General features: G+C 51.0%; 1 protein-coding gene across 13 annotated transcripts in view; it reads left to right on the forward strand.

Annotated features, from left to right (window-relative positions):
* Positions 1-27,526, forward strand: part of PTPRT (protein tyrosine phosphatase receptor type T) — a 956,692-nt gene that overhangs the window by 885,236 nt on the left and 43,930 nt on the right. For 9 of the 13 annotated variants that reach the window (XM_066235857.1, XM_066235861.1, XM_066235859.1 and 6 more), the window contains 2 exons: positions 384-574; positions 17,562-17,649. In XM_066235857.1, coding sequence (XP_066091954.1) covers positions 384-574; positions 17,562-17,649 — 279 coding nt within the window. The remainder of the gene's footprint in view (positions 1-383; positions 575-17,561; positions 17,650-27,526) is intronic. The other 4 variants (XM_066235858.1, XM_066235865.1, XM_066235862.1 and 1 more) reach the window with 1 other exon arrangement.

The raw sequence follows: 27,526 nt of genomic DNA on the forward strand, positions 1-27,526 counted from the left end.
GGCGGACACCACTTCCTAAACAGGAGGGCGCTCCCGATGTCTAGCCTGGCTGCCTCCTCGGTGGTTCTGATATTGGCCTGGATGGGCCAAGACCACCCTGCCAAGCCGCAAAGAAGGGCTGAGATAAGGAGGGGATGACAGCCGACCAAGGGCTCTGTGTTCCTGAGTTGGTTGGTTGGTTGGTTGGTTTTAATTGTTAAACCGACTACCGCAGCCAGGCCAGGACAGCAGTGTGCCCCTGCCTGCTCTTCCGGTGTCTTCCTTCTCGGTCGGATCCTGAGTGAGTCCCCTCTGCCCCCCTCGGGGCAGGCTGGGGAAGGCATGGAGGACAGAGGACCCAGCCGCCATAGGTGACGCCCTGTTCTGCCCCCTTCTCTTTGAAGCAGATGGCAGCCGCGGAGAGCTGTCCCAGCCCACCCTCACCATCCAGACGCACCCCTACCGGGCCTGCGACCCCATGGAGATGAGCTACCCTCGGGACCAGTTCCAGCCCGCCATCCGGGTGGCGGACCTGCTGCAGCACATCACCCAGATGAAGAGGGGCCAGGGCTACGGGTTCAAGGAGGAGTACGAGGTAAGGGGCCAGCCTGCGGGGACGCTTCCTGTTGGGAGCAGAGGCTTCTGGGGGCTAAGGCTTTGCTACTCTAAGTACAGCCCCCGGACCAGGCCACCTGGGGGCATATTGGAAATGCAACATCTCCGGCCCCACCCAGACCTGCTGACGCAGTGACCTGCACTTTAACCAGGACCTAGGTGACTTGTGTGCCCTTTGCATTTGAGACGCACCGTGCTTCCCTCCGTATGAAGCTGGGATGGCTGAAGCCCCCACCCACACGTGGTAGGAAAGTCAGCAGATCTCCCCCGCTAGGGCTTCTGCGAGGCTTGCCTGCTCCTGGCCACCTCTTACCTCATTACCATGCTTCTGTACTATTCTCAACCCCCCAAGTCAGTGCCTCACCTCCAGCGACTGCTGTCCCCTGTCTGTCCCTTCCTCTCACCTCTGCACTGGACACCCCTGTCTGTCCCTTCCTCTCACCTCTGCACTGGACACCCCTTTCCCTCCTCCCAAAGCACCCCTAACACAGAGCCTTGGTGAGGAGCAGTTGCTACTGAGGTTTGGAGGATAACGGGCCCCCCGGGGGGGGGGGGTGGCTTGCAGGGAAGTCCAGGAGGAGCCTGTGTACAAGAGGCCCTCTGGCTCTGCTCTCCTCACAGCTCACTCTACGCACTGCCCTTCCCACACGTTTTCACGTCCTCAAAACCCCCTTTTTCCTTCTCCCGGCATCCAGGGAAGGGCCCCCACGGCCCCTTCCTTCTGACGCAGACCGAGTTCCCTTCCTCCCCCTCGCCCCTTCTGTTTCAGACCTTGCCTAGGAAGCATCACCTTTTGCAAACAGAAAGCAAAATGAAATGGAAGGGAAAACTCATTAAGGTGTTTTCCGGAAACTAAAGGGGCCCCGCCCCCCCCAGAGGCCGCTGGCCGCCCCCCCCCCCCCCGCGGGGTGCTGGATTCCGGCCGCAGCCAGCTTTGAAAAATGGTCTTTTTTCACTTTTCCTTTCCTCTCTCCCGCTCCTCCTTCCTTCCCCAAATATCTCTGGAGCATCTACTGGGTGCCAGGCTCCGAGTTACATGAACTAGTTTTTTTGGTGGCAGTTTTTTTTAATACGTGGCGTACGCCCCACATACGTGGGGTTCGGTGCAGGGAGAGGCCTTGGCGCCGGCTCTCGATAACGCCGCGGGACTAAGTGTATCTCTCGGACCGGGTTCTGAGCAAACACCTAGCAAGCCATTTTTGTTCAGAAGCTCTGGTTGGTCGGGAAACTGTGCCAAACTGGGGCTGCAGACAGGCAGATTCCCGTGCAGCCGGCCGTGTGGTCTTTGCACTGGCCTCTGGTTACCTGAATCTGAACTTTTCCTGTATTCACGGCGTGCGTCGTTTGGATAAGGTGATTTCTAAGGGCCTGTCTGGTCCTAAAACTTTATGGGAGTGTAAAACACGGTGGCGAGGGGCAAGTTTGACACATTTATGAGAGCAAAAGCGTTTATGTCGATGGATGTGAGTAATTACCTGCCCAGGAGAACCGGCAGTTAATTTTGAACATGGTCTAAGTAAAATAGCATTTTTCATCTGCTCAATCGACAAGTTTTTGGAGGATGTCGGGGGAAGAGTTGAAGGAGAGGGTCTTCTATTTTCAATACGTGGGCCTTATTTCCTAGGGGTTTTGCTGAATGGTCCCAATCTCTTAAAAGGGAAGGGCAGGGGGTGCATATGTGTGCTGTACACCCACCTGTGTCCATCTGTTTGTGGAGCGAGTGTCAGGAGAGGGCGTGCTGTTCGTGAAGGCATCTTCAATATCATGATGGTTGAATAAATCAGTCATAATATTTGATTTGCTTTAAAGTTGCAAGTAGCATTGGGGAAGAAAATGTGGCATCAAAGGAGGGTGACAAGTCATCAAAGCCTGAGAAGCTCTGTTCTAAGAACTTGCCATCTAAATTTTGAAAACAGACACACAAATACATTTGACTACTTCGATGTATTTCCTTCCACATTGATAATTCTTTTAAAAGTATCCATTTCTGTGTGGTTGATTTAAAAAAAAATTGTGCCTTTTTGTATTCTGCAAACTTTTTTTAAAATAAATAACAGAAATAAATGTATTTGGCACAGTTCTAGAGGTAGGCAAGTCCAAGATCAAGCTGTCAGTAGATTGTATCTGGTGAGAGCCCACTTTTGGGTTCATAGATGCCCATCTTCTCACCATATCCTCACATGGTGGAACGGGTGAGGGGTCTCTTTTATAAGGGCACGAATTCTATTCATGAGGGCTCCACCCTTATGACCTATCCACCTCCCAAAGGCCTCACCTCCTAATGCCATCACATTAGGGATTAAATTTCAACATATGAATTGGGGGGGGGCACAATCATGTAGACAAATATTCAGACTACAGGGCACTCTTTCATCACCAAAAGACAGTGATAAAGGGGAGGATATTGAACACTGGTACAATGTTTCTTTGTTTGTTTGTTTTTCCCAAACTTTCTGGCATGGAAATCAACTGCTTTTATCATGAGAAAGAAAACAAACAATACATGTTGTTCTGTCATTTGGAGATACCACTAGACTAACCTTGACCTCAATGAGTTCCAATTATATTCATCAGTTAGCTGGAATGCTTGGCTTGACAGCATCCTGTGATCACCCGGAGATTAACTGGAAAACATTATTTAATGGGAGTCTTTTCACAACGGGCTAGTTCACTTTCCTAGACCAGAGCTGGCTGGAGCTTCGATCGTCAGGGCTCCTGTGATGTCTGGAGTCCACACACTGAGGCTGAGTCACAAATCTGCTCAAAGACAGTATCCTGTGAGGCTGGGCTCCTGGGTCTTCAGTCCTTCTTTCAAACCACCTGCCACGCGCTCTCTTCATTGTCTGTCGCTCCCCTACCCCGCTCAGTTGTCTTTTTCTTTCGTACAAATAAGTGGGTTTGACAAGTTGACATGTCGGGGGACCTCTCAGCTATAGGAGGCTGTGTCTTCTAACATTCAGTCCAGTGGTACAGTTACTTACCAATCTACTCATTAAATTTCTACTGAGTATTCACTCTCTTTCCAAGGACTCTTCCAGATATTTTCGATTTGACAGTGAACACAACATGCCCCTCATGAAGCTTCTGTTCTATCAGGGGAAATAGGAAATAAACAATTGACTTGAGAAATAAGTTATTTCACAATCACTTAATGTGCTATGTTAGTAAATAATGCATTGTGCTCTTGAAAAAAATACTGTTTGCTGTGTTACAAACCACCCCAAATCTTAGTAACAGAAAACAACCCATTTAAATTGTGCTCATTGATTTTGTGAGTTAGGAATTTTTTGTCCTCTTTTGTTCTATCCCTCCACCTCCCTCACCCAGCACCCCAACCCCGCCCAGCAGCTGTCAGCTGGCCATGTGTGAGCCTGTTTCTATTTTGCGTGTTAGTTCATTTTGTTCATCAGAGTCCACATGGGAGTGGCATCACATGGTGCTTGTTTTCCTCTGACCGGCTTCTTTCACTCAGCATACTAATCTCTAGATCCATCCATGTTTTTGCAAAAGGTAAAACTTTCCTTCTTTTTTTTTGTGGCTGTATAATATTTCATTGTGTAAATGCACCACAGCTTTTTTATCCACCCACCTACTGATGGGCACTTGGGCTGCTTCCAGATCTTGGCTGTTGTAAATAATGCTGCAGTGAACATAAGGGGGCACGTATTCTTTTGAATTAGTGTTAGAATCTTTGAGAGTGTTTGACACAGGCAATGGTAAAGCCACAAGACTGTTCAAAGTCACCAAGAAAGTGAACAGAGAAAAAAGACAGGGACCAAGGACTGAACTTGGAGGGGTTTCAACTTTGAGGTGTCTGAGCCCTTTCCATAGACCAGGGGTCCCCAAACTTTTTTACACAGGGGGCCAGTTCACTGTCCCTCAGACCGATGGAGGGCCGGACTATAAAAAAAACTATGGACAAATCCCTGTGCACACTGCACGTATCTTATTTTAAAGTAAAACAAAGTGGGAACAAATATAATATTTAAAATAAAGAACAAGTAAATTTAAATCAACAAACTGACCAGTATTTCAATGGGAACTATGCTCCTCTCACTGACCACCAATGAAAGAGGTGCCCCTTCCAGAAGTGTGGCGGGGGCCGGATAAATGGCCTCAGGGGGCCGCATGTGGCCCACGGGCCGTAGTTTGAGGACCCCTGCCATAGACCTTACATTGTACTAGGATCTAGCAACTGAGGAGATGAGAGGGAGCCCCTGCATTCTGAGGGACTTAGCACTTCTTCGTACAGACAGGCGTATCAACTGATCATTTTAATGTCCTGGCAAAGTGTCACAATCAGAAGCATGCCCTTGGGGATGGGATGCATTAAGCCTCGCCTGAGGGTGGATGGCCAGCAGCATTCTAGGAAACATAGAGCCAAAAGCAAAGCAGTAGCAGTAGGAATAACTAGAGGACGTCAGGGAAGCGACCAGAACAGGCAATGGCATGGGTTGGATTTTATCCCAAGGGCCATGGGGCGGTGTTGAAGGGAGTAGGGTTTTTAAGCTGGATTTGCATTTTAGAGGTAGCTTCTCTGGCGTGGATGGGAGCAGAGAGAGCAGAGGGAGGTAGGGCTGGTAACCCAGGGAAAGGATGGACTTGCCTGGAACAGGAGACCGGACCTGGAGCCCAGACAAACCCACACACGTTTCTCACGCCAAGCAGAGCCGTAACGTTGGCTTGTTCTCTTTGGCCTGAAAACTCGAGTCTCTCGATCTATAGTTCAAGTTCAGGGACTTGACGGGATGTGTGCATCATCCCAAATCGACAGAATGCCGGGATTCGAGTCCTGTCTCTCTCACTGGGCTTCTGGGTGGCCTTGGGCAGGTCACACCGCCTCTCCGAGCCTCCGTTTACAGAATTGTGCAGTGAGGGTGAGGGGGTTGGTCGGCATGATCCAGAGAGCACTTCTGCCCATGATATTTTGAGAGTCTATGGAGGAACCAGTTGTGTGGGTCAGCTGGCCCTCCTCCTACCGATAGTCCCACTGCTGGACCCCACCCTCAGAGGCAGGTCTCAAGTCCTAGCAACCCTGACTGACCAAGGGCTTTGGGTTCCTAAGAACTCGAGGGGTCCCAAGGCAAGTTCACCGCACTTGCCATTCTGTGTGAGCCTTCCAGGAGTTCAGTCTCGTCTGCCTATTAGAATTACCTGGGGAAGTTGTAAAAACACCACTACCCAGGCCATCGTTGGACAAATGCAATCAGCTGCCCTGGGGGTGAGGTCCAGAGCCCTCTGTACTCCAAGCTCTCCGGATGACAGTTAACACCCTTTCAAGGTTGAGAGACACTGGTCTAGAAAGATGCACAGAGTCCCCAGTCCCTGCCCTGCTTATGCCCAAGACCCATCCCCTCACCAGCTGTCCGTGCTGCTGGTCACGTCTGATGCCCGTGGAGGTGTGTGATGGCTGCACAAGTGTACCCTGCTGATGGCACATGGCCACGTTGACATCGAGGGGCCGCTGCGTGTGACTGCAGAGTCTTTCCTCCTGCCCAGCCTCCTTCCCCAGCCCAAATTCCCCCACCTTCCCCAAAACAAGGAGCCCAAGCATGCCGGCCCGGGCACGCAGAACATGGCCGGAGAGCAGGGTTGTCTGTGAGCCCTGTAACCCCAGCCATCCTCGTGATCATAAGAGGAGCGGGTTTGGAGAAGGTGAGGGACAGCAGGAAGAGGTGGCTTTGTGATGCAGAGAAGGAAGGGAAGCCTGTACATGCCAGCCCAGCCCAGCCCCGGCAGTCTGTCATCCTAATGCACGGAACGAGCCCAGGAGGGTGACCAGAAGGTATCTGGTTATTACAGCTCCATTAAGACTATTTAAGCAGCAAGGAACAGCTGTGTGGACTGTGATGCAGCCTAATGGAGAACAAACATTTGTTCATCTTCCAGCTCGGGGCAGACACACCGTGTGCGTGGCTTTGTTTGTGGGGAGAGGCCGGTGCTGCCATCTTTCTCTTAGTTTTCTTTGGCTATTGGTGGGCAGGCAGCCTCCTGATGGGGTGTGACCGTGGAGATGGACGCTTGAGGTCACCCCAGGGGCCCCCTTCTCTGCTCAGAGTTGCCCAAGCAGAGGCAGTCCCAGTCGACCTGCTTCTCCCACAACTCTGTCTCTCCTCGGTTGGTGACGGAGTCACGGAGCGTCCCCTGCAGGTGCTGGTCCAGCTGCTCCATCCGCAGACGAGTGTGATTCGGAGAAGAGGGCTGGGGAGTTCATGGGCGATGCCCGGGTCGTGAAAGGGAAGCCCTATGGCTGGTCTCCAGCTCCGGGAACTCACAGTGACCCAAACCGGAAGATTCGGGCTGCCCCTGCTCATTCCACTCCACTCTCCGTGGATTCAGATAAGGAGAAAACAGGCCGTTTCCAGGGCGGGGTGGCCCAGAAAAGACCTCAGCAATCCCCGTGGTTTCAGACCGGGAAGTTTTTCTAGCAAGAAAGAGCTCATATAGGAGAGACTATTAACTTGTTCTTTTTCTTTGAGTTTATTTTTGCTTTTCACTTAATTCTGTTTGTAACCCAGCAAACAGTATTTTCTGTGTCTAACAGAGGAACCTCCTCCACGCCCCAAAACCATATGAACAATTTTCAGGTGGTACAAAAATCCCTTGACCTACTGTCAAGACCTGGTTATCCGTTTGCTCCTCCACGCTGGGTGGTCTTGGATGAGACCTTTCCATCTCTGGGGTCCTGTTTCAGCTTCTGTGAAAGGTCTGATTATAGCACACGGACTCCCAAAGCCTGATACGATGGGCGTTGAGTCCCTACTGCGTACCTGTCCTTGGGTGGGGCATTTGAGATCGTTAGAACGCTAAATTAAAAAATAAAATAAAATAAAAAGACTCCTACTTTAGAAGAAGCTTGTGGTCTTACCGCACCTCCTAATTACAAAACAGAATATTAGTTAACCTGCTTTCTAGACGGGTGACGGAGGGCAGTCCAGGGTGAATGCAGGTGTTGTTAGGGGTGTTTATTTTTTACTTTTCTTGTCAGTTGTTGTGGCCAAAATCAATCAGGAGCTTCACAAAAGATGAGACCCTGAGTTGGGAAAAAAAAAAAAGGCAGAGAAACACTGGATCAAGGGAAAAGCACGTGCGACAGAGGAAACCGCATGTCCAGGGGCTCAGAGACATAAAAGAATTGCGGTGTTGCAAGCCCGCCCTTAGAAGGGGAACAAAGGTGCCTGACTGTGGAGAGAGAGGTTAACATTACACTAGTTGCGGAGATAAATGGGAGTTTCTCGCCCCTTGCACAGTCCTCCTGAGCAGAATTAACAGGGTACTACATACGGGCTCTGACAGTCTACCTCTTACCTGTAGCTGGCTTCAGGGTTAAGGGAGAGCTTGTTGACCCGGAGACAGCCAATCAGAAGCTCTTGCGTGAAGATGGAGACAGTGTATGGTGGGGACCGGAAGTCTGTAGCCTGGAGCCAATCAGAAGCTCTTGCGTGAAGATGGAGGCGCGTATGGTGGGGACCGGAAGTGTGTAGCCTGGAGCCAATCAGAAGCTCTTGCGTGAAGATGGAGACAGCGTATGGTGGAGACCGGAAGTCTATAGCCTGGAGCCAATCAAAAGCTTTTGCGTGAAGATGGAGACAGCGTATGGTGGGGACCGGAAGTCTGTAGCCTGGAGTCACAGGCAAGGGTTCCCCAGATCTTGGGCTCGGAGCAGGGAGGAATAGAGAAACCCTCGTGTGTAATATTAACTTAGTTGAATTGCAAAGCGCTGGTGAAACATTTTGTGATTAAGATAGTGCCGAGGTGGGTGGGGCAGGGAGAAGGTGGTATTTCTCACATCTGGGCGGTCTCTAGGGGCACCGAGTGTCTGCCTGTACATTTTAGGCGAGTCTTCTCCAGGAATTCGCTGTTTATCTACCTTACTGCCTAGGACCGTGGGTCTCCGACTGTGATGTGTGTTGGAATCAACCGGAGGTTAGTAAAGAACGTTTAGACATGAGCTATCTGGCACGGAACAGGACCCGGGCCCCTGCATTGTACCAAGTGCCCTCGGAGGTTAGGATCCCTACCAAACTCTGGGAACCACTGGCCTAAAATTTGAAATTGTCATTTGAAATTGTGTCGCTTCTAAGGCGGTCTTTTAAAGGATGCTTTGTTGACTCTACGTGCAGACACACACACAAACCTTGTGCCTGGATCACAGCTCCTGTCACAGACAAATACCCCCGTCTTGGCTGCAATCTGATTTTCTACTTCGCTTCCCCAGCAGAACTCATAAATTCCCTCCTATTTAGTGACACGGTGCGCAGTAGTGTTTGCTCTCCTGATGCCACTCTGAGTTGACGTCATTAGTCATGCCTTCCTGTCTTCTCTGTCCACATTTATAATCCCCAAGGCTGGCGCCCCTCGGCACATGAGGAAGCATTCATTGAGAGCTTGGCCTCGGCCGGGGCCGCCGCTCACTCATGCAGCACCTGGGAGTGGAATAGCGATGGGCTTGCCTGTCTCGTGATAATGGACTGTCACCTTCCCCAGTACGTCCATAACGTATACAGACATCTATCAAGCCCACCGGATCGTGGTCTCCCTGAGATGCGCTACTCTTGTACTGTACACAACCCGCACGGCCATCGGCCGGCCAGCCACAGACGCCGGTAAACGTCCGCATGGACTAGACCCGTGGGCCCCGGCTGAGGTCAGATCTTCGGCTTCCAACAGCTCGTGAACTCTTTCTCGTCCCCTGAGTATTGTATCTTCCCTGTACCTAGAGTGAGCAACTTGTCCCAGTTTCCCCAGAATGGTACCGTTTTTATTTATTTTTCATGACATTTATTGGGGTGACATAGGGCTAATAAGATTATATAGGCTTCAATTGTATAATTCTGTGATACATCATCTCTATATTGCATTGTGTGCCCAACACCCAAAGTTGAATCTTCTTTCGTCACCATATGGTTGGTCCCCTTGACCCTTGACGACCCCCTCACTCCTCTTCCTTCTGGTAACCACCATACTGTTGTCCGTGTCCGTGAGTTTGTTTGTTTGTTTTTCTTGTTTGTTCATTTGTTGCTTACACTTTTGCATCCCACATGGCAGTGAAATCGTCTGGTCCTACACCCCAGGAACCCCCTGGGTTCAAGGCAAAACAGGATGGGAGTTGCCAGGAGCCCCCCATCTTGGGTCCTGTGACAGTAAGCTGGCGATGCTGACCAGAGGAAGCAGGGAGTGAACTCCAGGAGCGAGCCGAGTGGGCTCATAACATCTTCTTGGGGAAGAGTGGGTGGAAGAGCCTCTGGACACCTCCCATGAGCCAGGCCCTGTGCCAGGAACCTAGAGGCATCATCTCGGGTAATCACTGGTCACCGATATACCCCGTGGGGTATATTGCTTTCTTCATAGACATAGTGTAAAGTTCATTTTGGGGGAGGAATGTGTACTCGTGTTAAACTATTGAGTCCTGGCAATACCAACACGGTTAGGACACGTAAGAGCTCCGCCAGCAGAAAGTGTCCCCATGCTGTCTCTTTGTGGTCACATCCTTCCCCCACCACTAAACTGATATACTGTTGACTTCATTGTCAGGAAAGGTGATAGAGACCTGCAGTGGTGAAATGATTTGCAGAAACAAGACTGTTCAAACACTTCACCTTTTGCACAGCCCTGCCTTCTCCCTGACTCATCCACATAGTTGGTGGGCGAGAGGCATTTCTTAACAAGAGAGAATAAATGAAAGACCCGGGTAAACATGGTGCCTCCTTGGTGAAGACTGAACTCTTCTTCCCTGTTCCAGGAGAGTACAGTGGTGGGCAGCGGCTCAGGGACATCCTGGCCGCCTAGACTGGTCATGGAGGAAATAGGCTCTCCGCTGTGCCCTAGTATCGGCCAGAAACATCCTGGTCAGCATTCCTGGGACCTTGTTTTGCTGCACCCCAGGGCATATCATATCCAATTATCTCCAAGGGGACAGTCAAGCCAAAGGGAACAATTGGGGGCATCATAGCTGACTGACTCTGCTGAGGATAGTGAGTGAACAGGCAAACTGAATGGACCAGGATGCTCCCCGCCTTGGATTGGAGGTGAGCTGCTCTCGCAAGCTCCGTGTTCTGTTAGTCATCTCGCTATTTGGGGTCTAACTCAAAGAGGCTCACATGCAGAGAAGAGCATCCAGGAAGGATGACAAAGCTTCAGAAAGGACCCTCATATCTCTGTGGGGCCAAATCAACAGGTAGGAGAAGGGAGCTGGCCAAGCAGGCACCAGGGACTGTCCTCAGTTCTAGCAGGGAATGAAAGTATTGAGTGGGGAAACTGAGGTAGGTGGCACAGTCCCATGGGCTGGCTCAGCGCACCAGCGCATAAGAAGCCTGTATCTGTGGTCATCTGGTCTGAGCCCCCACTGGCTACACAGGGGCCTCAGTTCTGTGGCTGAGAGGATGGATGGATGGATGGGAGGGAGGGTGGGTGGGTGGAAACCACAGGAAGAATTAGCCTGGGGCAGGAACCAGGTGACAGTTTTATCCTAAAGTCTACGAAGCCTGTCTACAAGGATGAAGGGAGAGTTCAAGAGACAAGTACTCTAAGCCGCTTGTCAAGATGTTGGACTGGCTCAGCCTTCCCATCTTAACAAGTGTTCAAAGCCTCCCCCATTGACTTAGAGTAAAGCTCACATTCTTGCCTGTGGTCCACAAGATCTCGACATCTCGACTGAGCGCCACCCCCTCCGCGCTCATATTACATCACTCTCTGGCTCTTCTCTTCCTCTCTCTGCTCTGGAGAGCCTCCCTTCGAGTTCTAGAGCACACCAAGCTCGTCCCATCTCAGGGTCGGCACGCGCTGTCCCTCAGCCCGGGACCTTCTTCCCCCAGCTCCTGCCATGGCTGCCTCTGCTCATCACTTAGGTTTCAGCTCAGCTGCGGGAACACAGCTGGAGTTGAACTGGGTCAGGCACTAAGGCACGGCTCAAGGAGAGGATGTTAGAATGGACTCCGAGGATGTGGGTGGGCTGTGCTGGGTGACTTAAGGCTTTGTTCAGGACTGGACAGTAGTCGCAAGTGGTATGACCGGCTCCCTTAATAAATCTGAACTATAAGAAAGGAAATGAGATTGAGGCTAAAGCTGTGATTCTCAAAGGAGTAGCAGTCACTTCTATTAGCCAGGATAGGAGGACGTTTGGTCATTTAGTTTTGACTTGGACAATGTGCCTAGTTTTGTCTGCGTTTAGATGTGGCTGCAGGATGCTCATGGTCTGTCTTGCTCCATCCGGGTCTCAGAGCAGTGTTGCCTGACGTTGGCATTCTATGAAATTGTCTGCGTTCAACTGGATGACCCGGAGGTCCAGCCGTGAGTGCTATGCCAGCTCCCAGGAGCCAGGGGCAGCTTTTTTCCTTCTCGAATGTCTTCTCAGAGTCCTGCCCAGTTGACCCTGTCTAAAGTCGTGCTTTGTCCTTGATCACTGTCTATCCCAGCACCCTGTTAGCTGCCTTCATAGCACTTCCTGTACAAAGTGATCTTGTATGTTTGTTTATGGTCTGCACCTTTCCATAGCTAAAACATAAAATTCACACGATCATCTGCCCTGTCCATGGCTGTGACGTCTAGGACCTAGCGCAGTGCCCCGCACCTGATGGTCACTGTGGGGGGCGTGGGGGGAGGAGAGGCAAACTCATTCAGTAGATCAGGGGTCCCCAAACTATGGCCCGTGGGCCACATGCAGCCCCCTGAGGCCATTTATCCGGCCCCCGCCGCACTTCTGGAAGGGGCATCTCTTTCATTGGTGGTCAGTGAGAGGAGCATAGTTCCCATTGGAATACTGGTCAGTTTGTTTATTTAAATTTACTTGTTCTTTATTTTAAATATTGTATTTGTTCCCATTTTGGTTTTTTACTTTAAAATAAGATATGAGCAGTGTGCATAGGGATTTGTTCATAGTTTTTTTTATAGTCTGGCCCTCCAACGGTCTGAGGGACAGTGAACTGGCCCCCTGTGTAAAAAGTTTAGGGACCCCTGCAGTAGATGATTCAGCAAGTCATTTCCTGTTTCCGGACCTTACTTGACTGATCTGTAAAACGAGGCAATAATTTTTTCCGACACATCCTTCCAGTTCTGACTTTCCAGGATTCTATGATTACCTCAACTCAGACCTCCGGGGATGAGGACATCCCTAAAAGCGTCTTTTAGGGCTAAAAAAAAAAAAAAAAAAGGAAAGAAAGAAAGAAATTGATCATCTTAGCAAAGCAGCACTGTTGAAGAGTAGGAAACATTTTCACACTCGGACGAGAGTGTGAAAAATAGAGCCCAGCACTCTGAGGAGAGGAGGAAAGCAGGGGTGATAATGGATGGATATAATGAGATGGCAATTTTGGTTTCAAAAGAATGTGATTAGCTCCTAATGACTGCCACAATTCCCTGGTCAATCTACTGTAACTAGCCACTAATGTAAAAATAATGCCCCTTGGCTGGCTCACTTTGAAGACGGAGATGAGTCTCTCATACTTTTTACCCCCTCGGTTGTTGTTTTTTTCCTTCAAGAGATGATCCCCTGTTAGAGCCCAGCTCCCTAAACAGGGAAATGGACATGTGATCAAAATCTGCCCATTCAGGGTCATTACTGCTGGCTCCTGGGTGGGTGTCTCTGTGAGTCATCCTCTTTCTTCTGCCTTTGTCACTGTCACACAGCCTCCAGCCTCCAAATTGTTCTTCAGTCCCCACCAGGGGGAGACAGAGGCTTCCAGGGCTGTACCGGGGTCCTGCATGGATCCCCACAGAGAAGTGCCACTCATCCCAGGTGTTCTGTTTAAAGATTTCTTTTTAAAGATAGCTGCATTCTGGGCCCATCCTGAAAAGCATGGCCGGTTGTTGAGACGACTCTCAACTGTGTCATTTAAGGACTCTGGGGGGTGGACAGGGGCCTTTATCAAATCTCTGCAGTGTCGCATTACAGAGGGTGTGTATTTATTTGTGGGACCCCTTGGAGCAGGACAAAGGCAGAGTAAACAAAACACTGTCTGGTGGGTCTGTCCAAAAGTGAGACATGATGCTTAATGGGGTAGTGAGCTCTCTGTCATTGAGGGTATCTAAGTAGCAGATGCGGTAGGTCAGCTTATTAGCCACCTGGAAGGGTCTCCTGGGTGGGGAACACAACCAGATGATTTTCTTGTTTGTTTGTTTTTATAATTATTATTTTAGTGAGAGGAGGGGAAGCAGAGAGACAGACTTCCGCATGTGCCCCAACCGGGAAACCCACTAGGGGGCGATGCTCCATTGCTTGGCAACAGAGCCATTTTAGTGCCTGAGGCAGAGGCTATGGAGCCATCCTCAGGACCAAGACCAACTCACTCGAAACAATGGAGCTATGGCTGTGAGAGGGGCAGAGGGGTGAAGGAGGGGGAAGAAGGTGGTTAGTTCTTCTGTGTGCCCTGACCGGGAATTGAACCTGGGATATCTACACGCCAGGCTGATGCTGTACCACTGAGCCAACCAGCCAGGGCCAATGATTTTCAAAGTCACTTGCACCTCTGCGATTTCAAAGATCTTTGCCTTCTATGTGCACAGAAGCCACCTCACCCACTAATTTTTTCATCCATCGAACCCATCCATTACTTTATTCAAAAGGGCTGATTCAAGCACATACAGAGTCCAAAGCCACTGTTGGGTTCTGGGGTTACAGATACTTCCTTTCCCTGGAGTAATCTATCCCCACAGTGAGAGACAAGACACGTTATTAGATGTAGACGTGTCCATCTGACAGTCAGAGAAGTGACTACATAGCTGGGGATGCAGTGAGGTGGAAGGTGGGTGAATGGGGAAGGTTTTGCAAAGCAGAAGATTGCTGACCCGGGTTTTGAAAGATGTGTGCAAGTTTACCAGGTAGACTCAGGTGGAAGAGAATTTCAGGCAGAGGGAACAGCATGTACAAAGTCAGTCTCCAACGCTTGAAACACCTGCCAGTGTCTGTAGCATTGCATTTAGCTCCCGGTCATTGGAAGATTGATAGCGGGGTGAGGAACGAGGCTGCAGGGACATATGGGCTGAAGTCACTCAGGACCGTCTGTTAAAGGCCGTGCAGTCTATGCTGAAGAGTGCGGCAAGGGGAGTCGCTGGGTCCTGTTCGGTTTAGAAAGCTCTCTGATTACAGTGGAGAATGGGTTGGATTGGACAAAACCAAAGGCCGAGAAAGCAGTGAGGAGACTCGTGGGAAAGTGTTCCTCCCGGTCAATTCACGACTTGCAAGAATCGTGGTTGCACACTGGAGTCACCCAGGGAGCTTTCCACAAGGCCTACACCTGTGTCTTCGCCTCGAGAGTCGGGTTAATGGGGCTGGGGCAGGGCCGTGGCTTTGGGAGCTTTAAACCTTCCTCCTGGGACTCTAATGTGCAGCCATAACAAACCTTTAAGCAAAGTGCAGCCCAAACCCTGGCACACAGTGGGTACTCACAGATTACCCCCCCCCCCAGAAAATCAGTATGAAAACATTTCACAGTGTCCTCTTGTCTCCACGCCACTTTGGTGGATGTCATTGGATGAACAGTAGGCTTTGATCACAAAGGGTTTCAGGTAGAAAACCCACCCCCAGACTATCAGCTCAAACACTGAGAAGTCCAGTGCTGCCCCTGAGATGGGGTCACCCCCTCCTTGCAGAGAGCCGGGAATAGTATGTCGACCTGGCAGGTTGTCCGAAGCCGCTGGAGCTACCTGGCTGTGGTGGGAGGGGGCGGCCAGGGGCTGGAATCTGAGTGCAGAGTTACCTGCAAAAGCAAGAGCCATTGGCAGTCTAGAGGCGGCCTGTGCTGGTGGCAAGAGGGAGGCAGGGTGATGGCCATGTACAGTGAGGAGCAAGGAGAGGAGGAGGAGGAGGAGGGAGAGGGAGAGGAAGAGGGAGGGGGAGAGGAGGAAGAGGAGCGGGAGAGGAGGAAGAGGAGCGGGAGAGGAGGAAGAGGAGGGACAAGCCATCCACCTGTACAATAAGCAGTTTCCTATCCCTGCTTGGCCCATGACTCTGTCAAGTCATCCCATACGGTTGTTTGCTTGTCTGCCGCCTCTTAAACCAGTGATGCCCATCTCTTCCCCCTCCAAACTCTGACTCTGAACCTCTTTGCCCAACTTCCTATTCACCACCTGAGCTTGGATGCCGAGGGATCTCAAAACGTGGCTGCTGCCACCACTGTTGTTCTTATTGTTTTTTTGTTGTTGTTCGTTTGTTTGGGGGGTTTTTGGTTTTTTTTGTGTGTGTTTTTTTTTTATATATATATTTCTCTGAAGCTGGAAACGGGGAGGCAGTCAGACAGACTCCCGCATGCGCCCGACCGGGATCCACCCGGCACGCCCACCAGGGGGCGATGCTCTGCCCATCCGGGGCGTTGCTCTGTTGCAACCAGAGCCATTCTAGCACCTGGGGCGGAGGCCATAGAGCCATCCCCAGCGCCCAGGCCATCTTTTTGCTCCAATGGAGCCTCGGCTGCAGGAGGGGAAGAGAGAGACAGAGAGGAAGGAGAGGGGGAGGGGTGGAGAAGCAGATGGGCGCTTCTTCTGTGTGCCCCAGCCAGGAATCGAACCCGGGACTTCCGCACGCCAGGCTGACGCTCTACCACTGAGCCATCCGGCCAGGGCCTGTTCTTATTGTTTTGAACATGTTACGAAGCACATAGTCCCCAGCAAGTGCCAGGCCCTGTTTCTTCCCCCATCTCAGTAAATGACAGGATGACTTTGCTCAATGCTTCAAGCCAACAGGGCATCAGCCTTCATCCCTTTTCCATCATAGCCCACGTCTACAATCCACGTGTGGAGGAGCTGCCCCTGTCCCCTCTGTACCCCTGGTTCCCAGTGCCTGCCTGCTGGGCGCACCTGTGACTCTTTGCAACACAGAAGAGTATGCACAGCTTGCCTACAGGGCGGGGCGGGGTGTGAAGGGAGTCCCTAAGAGTTGTCCTCAACCACACCCATGCTTCTTAGGGTCGCCTCCCAAATACGATGTTTCTCACATTCAGATCCTGGTTTCCTCCTAAAGCAGTGAGGCTGCTTCTGAGAGAACCAGAATCTACAATATCCAACTGAAAACAATCACTCCTCACTGCATCCCCTGCCGCCATCCTGGTACAAGCGTCCAAGGTTCCATCGTCTCTCTCCTGGACGATCGCATCAACTTCCTAACGTGTCTCCCTGCTTCCGTTCTGGGCCTCCCGGAGCCTGTAGCGCACACATGAGCCAGTCCATACATCATCTTTGTAAAACATCGGGACAGGCAACCCCCTGCTTAAAACCCTCCGACGGTTTTTCATCACACTTAGAACAACGCCCAGCAATCCCCAGCGACCGCAGCGCCCCCCTCTGGTTGGAGCTCTCCCAGCGACGGCAGCGCCTCCCTCTGGTCAGAGCTCTCCCAGCTCTCCGAGGATCCTGTCGCTGCTCTCTCTGCATCTCCTGGTCCCTCTGCCTGGAACGTGCTCGCCACGTTTCTCTGTGTGAGTGGCTTTGTTCGCATGATTAAGGAATCAGCCTGAACGCTACCATCTGAGAAGCCCTCTCGGACGGTGTGGTATGAAAGAACTCTCGTCCTCCCTCGCTGTCCCTTCCCCGCGCTGGATTTGCTTCATAGCATTTTCTACTATCTACAATTATGTCTTTGCTGGTTCGTTTGCTACATCTCCCCGTCGCCTGGAAGTTCAAGGGGCACTTAGTTTATTTCTCTGTGTTCCGGGTACATAGAACAATGCCAAACACATATTAGGGACTCAATATATATCTGTTGAATGAACAAATGAATGAATGAATGAATGAATCCCTTCCTTACTGGACCAGATTTGGGCTCGTGGCACAGGAGACATCACTAGTATTGGAGCCAGTGAAGGGTGTGTAAGGCCACGGAGGGCCCCGTCTGTGTCCTCCCCAGTCCCCGTCCATGAGCACACAGCCCTTGTGCTCAGTGACGCATCACAGCGGTGTCATTTCCCCCGCTGGCTCATCCTCCCCGGGATAGAGCTCCTGTCTCAGGCCATTCTAACCACTCTGTCCTTTCTCTGTAGGCCTTACCGGAGGGGCAGACAGCTTCGTGGGACACAGCCAAAGAGGACGAAAACCGCAATAAGAACCGATACGGAAACATCATATCCTGTAGGTACCCTTCTGGGAGGCCCCCGGCTTTGGGGACACAGCGTTGTGAGTACTGTTCACCTAGAATCTGGTATCTGAGTAATCCTCGATGTTTCCCACTGGGCGCTGTACCTCCGCCTCCCTGTCCCGCCTGGCCTGGGTGGCGGGGCGTGGCCGACCTAGCCGCAGGAGGCAGGTGGGAAGCGGGGTCCTAGCGGAGCAGATCCAGGGAGCCTCTGACAGCTGGGTCTTGCCCAGCTGCTCGAGGGTCCCTCAGGCTGGGGAGGGGCCCAGACACAGGCGTCCTGGTGTTCCCAGCGGCCCCTCTGATGCACAGGACTGCCACAGAAGCGCCTCAGGGTGGACAGCAAAGTCCAGCCCGCAGAGGAGGGCTGAGAACACCTAGGCTAGAGGGGAAGAAACACCTCTGCTGCCTAAGAAGGCAGAGTCCCACACGAGGATTGTTCCTCCAAAGGAGCCAGAAGCTCGGAGGGGCTGGGGAGCGGCCAGCTCAGGACTCCAAGGAGCCCACGGCTACCCCGGTCACACCAGAGGCCCCGGGCGTCACGACTCCTGCCAGACCCCACTGCTAGTGGGACAGAGGCTCTCCGGAGCGTGCCCGCGCCCGGGGCTGCGTTGGCACAGGCACCTGGTGGCACCGAGCCTGCAGGAGGAAAGCGTGTCTTGTGCGGAGCCAGGGGAGGCATGGAAGGGCATAACCTTTTGCTTGATGATGAGCATTAGGCACCCCCTGATGTGACTGAATGAAGGCAGGGGGTGGGGGGCAGAGTGGTGAGAGCCCTCTGCGGTCCAACTGCCTGCGCGTCTATCCCAGCTGTGGAGCCTAAGCAGTTTTCCTGACCTCTCTAAGTTTCACTTCATCACCTTTACAATGATGAAAATAATAAAAATAGGGTTGTTGGGAAAAGGTATATAGCCCTGGCCAGATAGCTCAGTTGGTTGGAGCATTGTCCAGATACACAGAGGTTGTTGGTTCGATCCCCGATCAGGGCACATACAGAAACAGATTGATGTTTGTTTCTGCCTCTCTCTCCCCTCCCCTCTCTTTAAAATCAATCAATAAATTTTAAAAAGAAGGAAAGAAAAGTATAAAAGGCACATAAAACCTTTGGCACAGTGACTGGCATCATTGCTACTCTTAGCCATGGAGTTAACTTTCTCGGAGTCACTGATAAGCAGCGTGGAAATAGCATTCCACCCTATTTTAATCAGAATTCACTGAACACCCATGTGAGGTGATGGAATAAGCCAGGCTAGCAAGGGAGGCATGATCAGATGCCTATTTTGGAAAGCTCTATTGGGTAGCTGCCTGGGAGGGTGGATTAGATTGGGGAAGGGTAGATTAGATTGGAGAAGGGTAGATTAGATTGGGGGAAGGTAGATTAGATTGGAGGAGGGTGAATTAGATTGGGGAGGATAGATTAGATTGGGGAGGGTGGATTAGATTGGAGGAGGGTGGGTTAGATTGAGGGAGGGTGGATTAGATTGGGGGAGGTGGGTTAAATTGGGGGAGGGTGAATTAGATTGGGAGAGGGTAGATTAGATTGGGGGAAAGGGGGTTAGATTGGGGGAGGGTTGATTAGATTGGAGGAGGGTGGGTTAGATTGGGGGAGAGGGGTTAGATTGAGGAAGGGTGAATTAGATTGGGGAGGGTAGATTAGATTGGGGGAGAGGGGTTAGATTGGGGGAGGGTTGATTAGATTGGGAAAGGGTGGATTAGATTGGGGGAGGGTGGTTTAGATTGGGGGAGAGTAGATTAGATTGGGAGAGGGTAGATTAGATTTGGGGAGGGTGGTTTAGATTGGGGAGAGTAGATTAGATTGGGAGAGGGTGGATTAGATTGGGGAGGGTGGTTTAGTTTGGGGGAGAGTAGATTAGATTGGGAGAGGGTAGATTAGATTGGGGGAGGATGGGTTAGATTGGGGGAGGGTAGAAGCAGAGGGACCAGTCAAGAGGCTACTGCAGAAGTCCCAGCAAAGTATGATGAGGCCTGAACAAAGTCAGTAACAATACTTACATGTGACTATACCTGGTACTGAGTTCCCGGGGAAGAGGGTGAGAGATAGACTGCCACGTAACTAAATATCAGGTCACACACAAGCATTGTCACTGCCAAATATAGGTGTGCACGGCCTTCAAAGCAACGTGATACCGAACTCTGAGTACCTGTTCTCATCAGAACAGGAGTCCACAACAGCCTGCGTCTGCCAGGGGGTAGCCTGCCTGGACCTTTCCACGTCTCATCGGGTGGGTACATCGCAGTCCTTGGTCTCAGCACGCAGAGCAACCCAGTTCAGCCAAAGAGGGAATAAAGAAAATGATCGTGAATAACAAATTATTTCTAGCACAGTTCAGTGCTTCGGTTTAAGTGTCTAGACATTGCCTAAGAAAAAGCTTGGAGGAAGGAAGCCGCGGATACAGGCAGCTTGTAGAGGAAGAAGGAGGCAGAAGTTGTAGCCTGTCTGTTTCCTGTGCCGATTTAGGAACAGGCTATGAATGGTAGAACTAATCGGAAAACATTTATAAATCTGTCTCTTGGAAGACAGTAATGCAGACAGCAAGAGTTCTTGCAAGTGAAGTATTAGAAAGGGATGTTCAAACAACCAGGAAATGTGCATTAAGACCTATGGTGTGTGGGCGTCCTCTGAGCCGGGCTCTGTGTTGAGCACTAGGACACTCAGTCTCTTCTCCCAGGGGGTGGGGGAATTCTGGGGACACGTGGCAGCTCACTCTGACCACCCTCTGCTCGAGGACTGTCCCCTAAAATAGTCATGTGTCTGTTCCCCCTATAAGATGGTGAGTCCAGATAGGGTCACTAAGTTATAGGCTGAGATCACTCTAACTAAGCCTTAGTCTCCTGTCAACTAAATGGGTACAGTATTGGATGCATGGATGTTGTGCCAAGAAAGAAAAGTAGACGGAGCACAGGAAAGAGAGCTTGCCCTCCTGAGAGGCAGGATACCCAGGCTCGGTTATATTTCAGGGCCAACGCCTGTAGAGGCCAAAGGTGAGACGCCAAGCCATGTGTCCCTCCGGACCCCCCTGCTTGCCCTCTGCCCTCAGCACCTTTGCCCACGCCATCACCACTCTCTCCTGGTCTCTGCCCAGCCTCCTTCCTGCTTGCTCCACATCTACCTTTGCCCCCAACTTGATCTATCTGATCTCTGACAGTAGCCGGAGCGACCTGAGTGGGATCATGTCATCTTCTTACTGCAGACCCTTCAGATGGCTGCCCTTTACTCGTGAACACTCCTTATCCAACGTCCCTTAGCCACCTCTCCAGTGTCGTTCCCCACTGTGTCCTCTCCAGAATGAGTCTCCTCAGTAAAGCCACACGGGCCTTCCTTCAGTCCCTGGAGCTTTCCCTGCTCATTGGCGCCACAGGGCCTTTGCACACTCTGTCCTTGCTTTGTTCTACTAATTCTACTTTTTCTGTAGGTCTTAGCTCAGTCAGCACTTCCCCAGGGAATTCTTCTGACCTTTGAATCTGTACAGTTCCTCATTATTCGCTCCTAGAGAACAGATGTGTCTTCCCCTTTGCCCTCATCTTTGTTGTGACTGCCTGACTCCCTCACAAAAATAGATGCCCTGTGACAGCGAGACCATGACGATCTTGTACGTCTTTGTCCTCAAACCTGCCATGTCGTTGGTGCTCAGTAAAGGGGAATTGAATGTTGGAAAGCACAGATTCTTTGCAAAACCCCAGATGCCTTAAAGCTATTGGACTCTCCCTCCTGACTTCCTAAATAAAATGAGCACACACCCAAAAAGGATGCATGGAGGAAGGCCGGATCAAGACGACACTTGGAAAGATGTCCAAGGAATGGCTTCCTTTCCAGTTTAAGGGTCAGGAATTTTGCAACAAATCGGGGCGGGGCAGGTCTATATACCCAGTACTGAGGAATGCCAAGGTAACCAGGATTCTCACGCAGTGCAGGACGCGCAGGGGAACCAGGAAAGAAAAAAAAGTTCTGCAATTGAAAGGAGAAAGGAAAAGAGAAACAGCCTGAGGAACAGGAAGTCTTCTTGCCCTTGTAGGCATTTCCACGCCCCCCCCCCCCCCGCCCCAAGGCGAAGTCTGTTCTGGCTTGATACATGGCAATGTTCTTAGCACAAGAAGAAAGCCCCCTGTGATTAGCATCTTAAGGACCCCAGAGAGGCTTGGGTGGAGGACAAAGGCCCAGGCCAGGGAGAACAGAACGGTTAGAGGGGAAGAAAAGGAGGCAGGGCACTGTCTGCAAAAGAAACAATGACAGAGAAACCTTGGCTCAATAAGCCCTTTCTTCCAAATGATCCTGTTTAGAATTTAGTCACAGAGACAGTGGGGTTTCCAGGGACGGGACACAAAGGGAAGTGAAAGGGAAGGAAATGAATGGGGGAAACAGAACAAAGGGACCTTGGCTCTCAAGAAGCTCTGGGCGGGACTGTGAACAAGGGGACATTTCAAGAAGACCAAAGCATTCCCGGCTGGCTGTGGTGTGGAAGTTCTAGAGGGGGCTTCCTGGCCTGGCTGGAGGAAGTTACCCCCAGGAGAGGAAGGGAGCTCAGGGGTTGTGGAACTTTACAGAACGAGGCTTGCCTTCTGGGTCAGGCAGGGTCCCAGAAATACATATGTATTTTCCGATGGCTTTAGGCGACCCCTGTGTTTTGGTCGTTCGACCCCCGCGGGGGTCGTGACCCACAGGTTGAGAACCGCTGTCTTAGAGCCTTGAGTTTCTCATTCATAAAACCACTATATATATATAATATATATATAAATATATATATATAATATATATAATATATATAATATATATCATCACTGGGTACATAGCAGCAGTGAGGCTTCTAGAATAGTACCTGGAATGTCTTACACACTCCACACAGGTAAACCAGTTCCTGCACCTCACCACCTAACACAAGGTAGCTGTCTAGTCTCATGGCCCAGCTCCTAAAACAAATGGAAGTGAATGGCCAGGGCACCTCTGTGGTCGGAGCATTCACACCGGAGTGAGACCGGATTCCCCTGGAAGGCTTGTTGTAATGCTGATTGCTGGGCCCCACCTGGAGTTTCTAATTCAGCTGGTCTGGGCTGGAACTCAAGAATTTGCATTTCTGACAAGTTTCCAGATGTTGCTGATGTTGTTGGTCAAGGGACTATGGTTTGAAAACCACTGATCTAAAATATATAATAATAAGACTGAATTTATAAGTTTATGTTGATTTCCTACAACACCACAAGTGGTTTTATAGCATCTTTTAACCCTTGCAACAGTCTGCTAAGGTAGATATGATTTTGATGTTATATTGGGTAAACTGAGGCTCAGGGAAGGTAAGAAACTTGCCCAGGGTGATACAGTTAGTGTGACTGACCTCAGATCTGCCTCTAGAGCCTACCCAACCCCTTACCTCTCTCCTACTGAATGTAAGAATTGGCTACCGGTCTTGGGACAAGACAGACTGGGTCTGCAGGTGGGTGAGGAATCTACCATGAGAAGAGGAAGAATTTGAGCACAGGACCCAGGCACACTCTGCCAGCCTCCTGTTCAGGAAAGAGCCTGGGATCCCCGGCCAGGCTAGCTAGAATCGACCGTACGGCTGACTGTAAGCAGTGGGCCTGCTCCTTTCTCATTCCCAGCCTTTCAGACACAAATAGGAGTTCATTTACTGAACAGATCATTACTGAGCACCTGCTATGTGCCCCACCCCATAGAGGAGTTCTGTACACAGGGCGCCCTTCCTTAAACAACTGCTCTAAGAGCTGGGGAGAAAAGTACAGGGGCCCCTCAGAGTCTGGGGTGGAGAACTCACAGAAGACTTCCTGAGGGAGGAACATTGAGATGAGAGCTGAAGAATGAGATGTCACCAGCCTCATAGGGTTGGGAGTGTTCCTTTACATGTGCAAAGGCCCTGAGGTCAGAGCAGACATCGTGCATTTGAGCAGCCGAAAGACGGGCACAGTTACCAGGGTATGCGTAGGGAGTAGGGCATGAGGCTATGTGGGGAAGGAGGTCCCAAACCGGGTCAGGTAAGTCCTATGGGTCAGGCAGGGCTTCCCTCTCCGTCGGTGGTGTCCTGGCGCGGAGTCACACCTGCTTGTGGGAACAGATTGTTACATTTTCAGGGACTTTGTGAGCTAGTGGATGCCATGTGGGTAGCTTGAGATCAGTCACGGTGGGAGTATTTATATGACAGAACTCAGCAGATGCTACAGGTCAGGGCCTTTTCCTTCTCCTCCAAAGAGCTGTTTGTTAAATATTTGTCAACATCTCACCGGTCTTTGTTCCAAAACTACAAGGAAGAGATTTATTCCAGAAGGATGATATTGCTGTTCCCCTGGCTTTGTATCTGGGGGGGGGGGGGGCTTTGGCTCTCCAAGTCTTTGCACTTGTGTCTCCCCTCTGGCAGTGGTCAGGGGGTGTCTCCTCTCCACACACTGGTCCTTGGCTCCTGCCTCTGCCCCCTCACCACTGAGGACTCCGCTTCTCCTCTATCTGACTCACCCCCATTCTTCTTGTCTCGACTATCAAACGAGGAGTCCCGATTTAGCTGTTTTTCAAGCTTGCAAAATGTAGCTCGAGCTTAATGAATGTTCGAGGCTGCCTGTAAATTACCTTGTACCAACTCCTTCCCGCCCCCGCTGCCCCATCTCTCTCCGTGCGCCTGTGGATAAACACAATTTTTTATCCCCTAATTATATAAAGTTAGACATAGAAAGGGGACACGGAATATTATTAGCATCTCCCACAAGGAATAAATAAACCATGAGGACGCCGCCGCTCCTCGCAGTGCCTTTCCGCAGACCTGCGGCTGAGCTCTGCCCTTTAACGAGTGCACGCGTGGCTCTCGGCCTCCTCGCAGAGGCGGATTTACATTCGGGATGAAGGGCAACCAGGGAGCCCTGAGTTACTGAGCGTCTCTGCTGTCAGAGCACGGCCTGTCTCCTATCCAGCCAACCACCACCGTTTACGAAGCACCTGCTGGACACCTGGCGCTGCCCTAACAACTCTTATAAACATTTTTAGATTTACAGACAAATTGCACAGAATACATAGAGCATCCCCACATCTTCCCTCCCTCCCTTCGTCCCACCCTCCCTCCCTCCATCATCCAGTTTCCCCTCCTGAGAACATCTTGAATTAGTGTGATTCATTTGTTACAACTGACGAGCCATTATTGATCCATTATTATTAACTAAAGTCCATAGTTTTATAGAGTTCACTGCCCTAAAACCTCCCTGGGCTCCACCTATCCCTCCCTCCCTCCTTTTCCTTAGCAACCGCTGATTTATTTATTTATTTTTTTTACTGTCTCCATAGTTCTGCTTTTCCCAGAATGCCATGGAGTTAGACCCGATACCCTGTGAAGCCATTTCAGACTGGCGTTTTTCACTTAGCCGTTTGCCTTGAAGTTTCCTCCATGTCTTGTCACGGCTGAGATGCCTCATTTCTTTAGATCCCTGAATAACAGTCCATCGTCTGGATAGACCACAATTAGTTTCCTCCGCTCGCCGGCTGAAGGACGTGTTGGTTTTGGCGATCGTGACTAAAGCTGCTATAAGCGTTGGTGTGCAGGTTTTGGTGTGGACATAAGCTCTGAACTCCTCTGGGTCAATGCCGGAGGCAGTGATTGCCGGAGCACAGAAGGGTATGCTCAGTTTGGAGGGAAGCGACTTCCAAAGCGGCTGCTGCGCCCTTCTGCGCTCCCACCAGCAGTGGGTGGCAGTTCCCGTGGCTCCGCATCCTCTCCGGCACTTGATGATGTCCGTGTTCTGGAGTCTCGCCATTCTAGTCAGCAGACAGCAGTATCTCGGTGTTTTGATTTGCAATTCCCTGAGGAAACATGGCCTATGATTTTTTGCCACCTGTATAACTTTTTTTTTTTTTTTTTTTTTTTGGTGATGTGTCTGTTCAGATCTTTTGCCCCTTTTTAAGGGAGAGGTTTGTTTTCTAATTGTTGAGTTTTAAGAGTATTTTTTATATATTGTGGATACAAGTCCTTTATCAGCTATGCCTTTTGCAAATATCTCCTCCTCGGCTGTGGCTTGTCTTTTCATTCTCTTAGTGTCCTCCCACTTTCCAGGCCTGGACTGCCTCGTTGAATCCTCCCAGCGTTGTAGCATTGGCCCCATTTTGTGAAGGAACCCCAGGCTCAGACAGGTCAGCTGACTTCCTAAAGTGATGGAGCGAAGATGTGAGCCCAGAGCCGACCCTCATCTTCACACCTCACACCCCAGTGTCTCTTCCTCGCCACAAGTAGATCATGTAAGAAGGAATCCTGGTCATCTCAGACTAACACGGCCTTTCCCGGTCTCAGAAAATAGAGGCTGTATTTGGGCGCCCTGCAGACCCCGGACCGGTTACTTACCTCAGAGTGCCTGAACGTGGCATGAGAGAGCTCTCTGTCATCTAGCCCCGCCCGCCTCCTCTGTCTCCTCTCCCAGGGCTACCCCCTTCACGCTCTACCCCTACCATTCACCAGACAGGAAACAGGTCCCAGTGGCTTGCCTTTTCGGGATCTCTGCCCTCTGTTGTGAGGTTCCCTCACTGATGGAAGGACCTTCCTCACTGTCCACTGGTCAGCCTTCCTCACTTTGGGTCCCTCCTTCATAGGTCATTCCACAAAGCCCTCCACATTCCGTCTGCCTCCCCCACTGGCCTCCCTCGCGCTGACCAGCTTCATAAGCTTGAGTATCGCATGGATGGCGCTTCCTCAGTCCCTCGCACAAGCCCGCGCGTAGTAGGTGCTCGACGTGGTCTCTCTCAGTGAACGAAGAGGAGAGGTGGGCAAACACCAGCATCCAGGGGTCAGAGGCACCTTTCGTCTCGAAGAAGATTGAACTAAACAAGTTTGTTTCCTTCTGTTTTGTTTTTTAATAATTTTTGCTCTCAGATTTTAAATCCCACTGTATATTAAAGAAAATGACCTCTCACAGCATTTTACACCAGAATCTCTGTTCCCAGTGCTATAGACCCCAGGAGCAGGCATAACTCAATAAATAAAGAGATTTTTTTGAATCAATAAGTCATTACCGAGCCCAATGAGTAAAAACGCAGTATGTATGCATTTCCACTTTTTTAAGGCATCCAGTTTTTGTCACCTCTGGTGATGAGGCTGAACAGCCAGAGCTCAGAGTAAGATGCTGGGCCTTCTCCAAACCCCTGCGGGGTGGGATGTCCCCCAGGAAGTTCCCTTCTCGGGGGGCTAGAGAGCTGGAGCTAGAAACCAAACGTTTGCACAGCCTCCAGCAGTCGGACCTGTGAGGGGCGAGAAGTCGGGGACACACATTGTGTGGACGGGACGGGGTCCAGGGTCAGACAGGCCTGAGATAGACTCCCAGTCCTGCCTCTCACAGGCTGTGCAACAGGAGAAACTGTTTAACCTCTCTGAGCCCCAGTGTCTGTTTCTCCATCTGTGAAATGGGAAGAATACGACTACATCGTTGTGGAGTGAGTATAATAATGTACAGAGGTATTTGGGGGGAACGGACGATGGAGTACGAGCAGGTGTGCGAAGCCTCTGGTACCCGTCATGAATGCCCGATGTCAAGGTTAGCTTCAGACTCCTCCACACCCCCTTCCCCCCCCCCCCCGCCCAGAGGGACGGCTTAGACCTCCCACCTACTCCCCTGGCTGCTTCCGCTGAGACTCTCCCCACAGTGAGTAAGAACAGTGGCATCCAGTGTGTCTCAGCGTCCAGCACGGTGCCCAGCACAGGGCAGGTGCTCAGTGAGTAATTTTTGAATTAATTAGTTAATTAGATGGTACGCTATCCAGCTCTGGATCTGTTTGTCCGTCCTGGGGCCCAGTCCTTGCCTTCTCCTGCTCAACTTCTGCTCACAGGGGACGGACGCCTGCAGGTTACATTTCTCAGTCTCTCGCCAGCTGGCTTCTGTCTG

The sequence above is a fragment of the Saccopteryx bilineata genome, chromosome 6 (genome assembly GCF_036850765.1).
Source record: "Saccopteryx bilineata isolate mSacBil1 chromosome 6, mSacBil1_pri_phased_curated, whole genome shotgun sequence".
In the NCBI taxonomy this organism is placed as follows: domain Eukaryota; kingdom Metazoa; phylum Chordata; class Mammalia; order Chiroptera; family Emballonuridae; genus Saccopteryx; species Saccopteryx bilineata.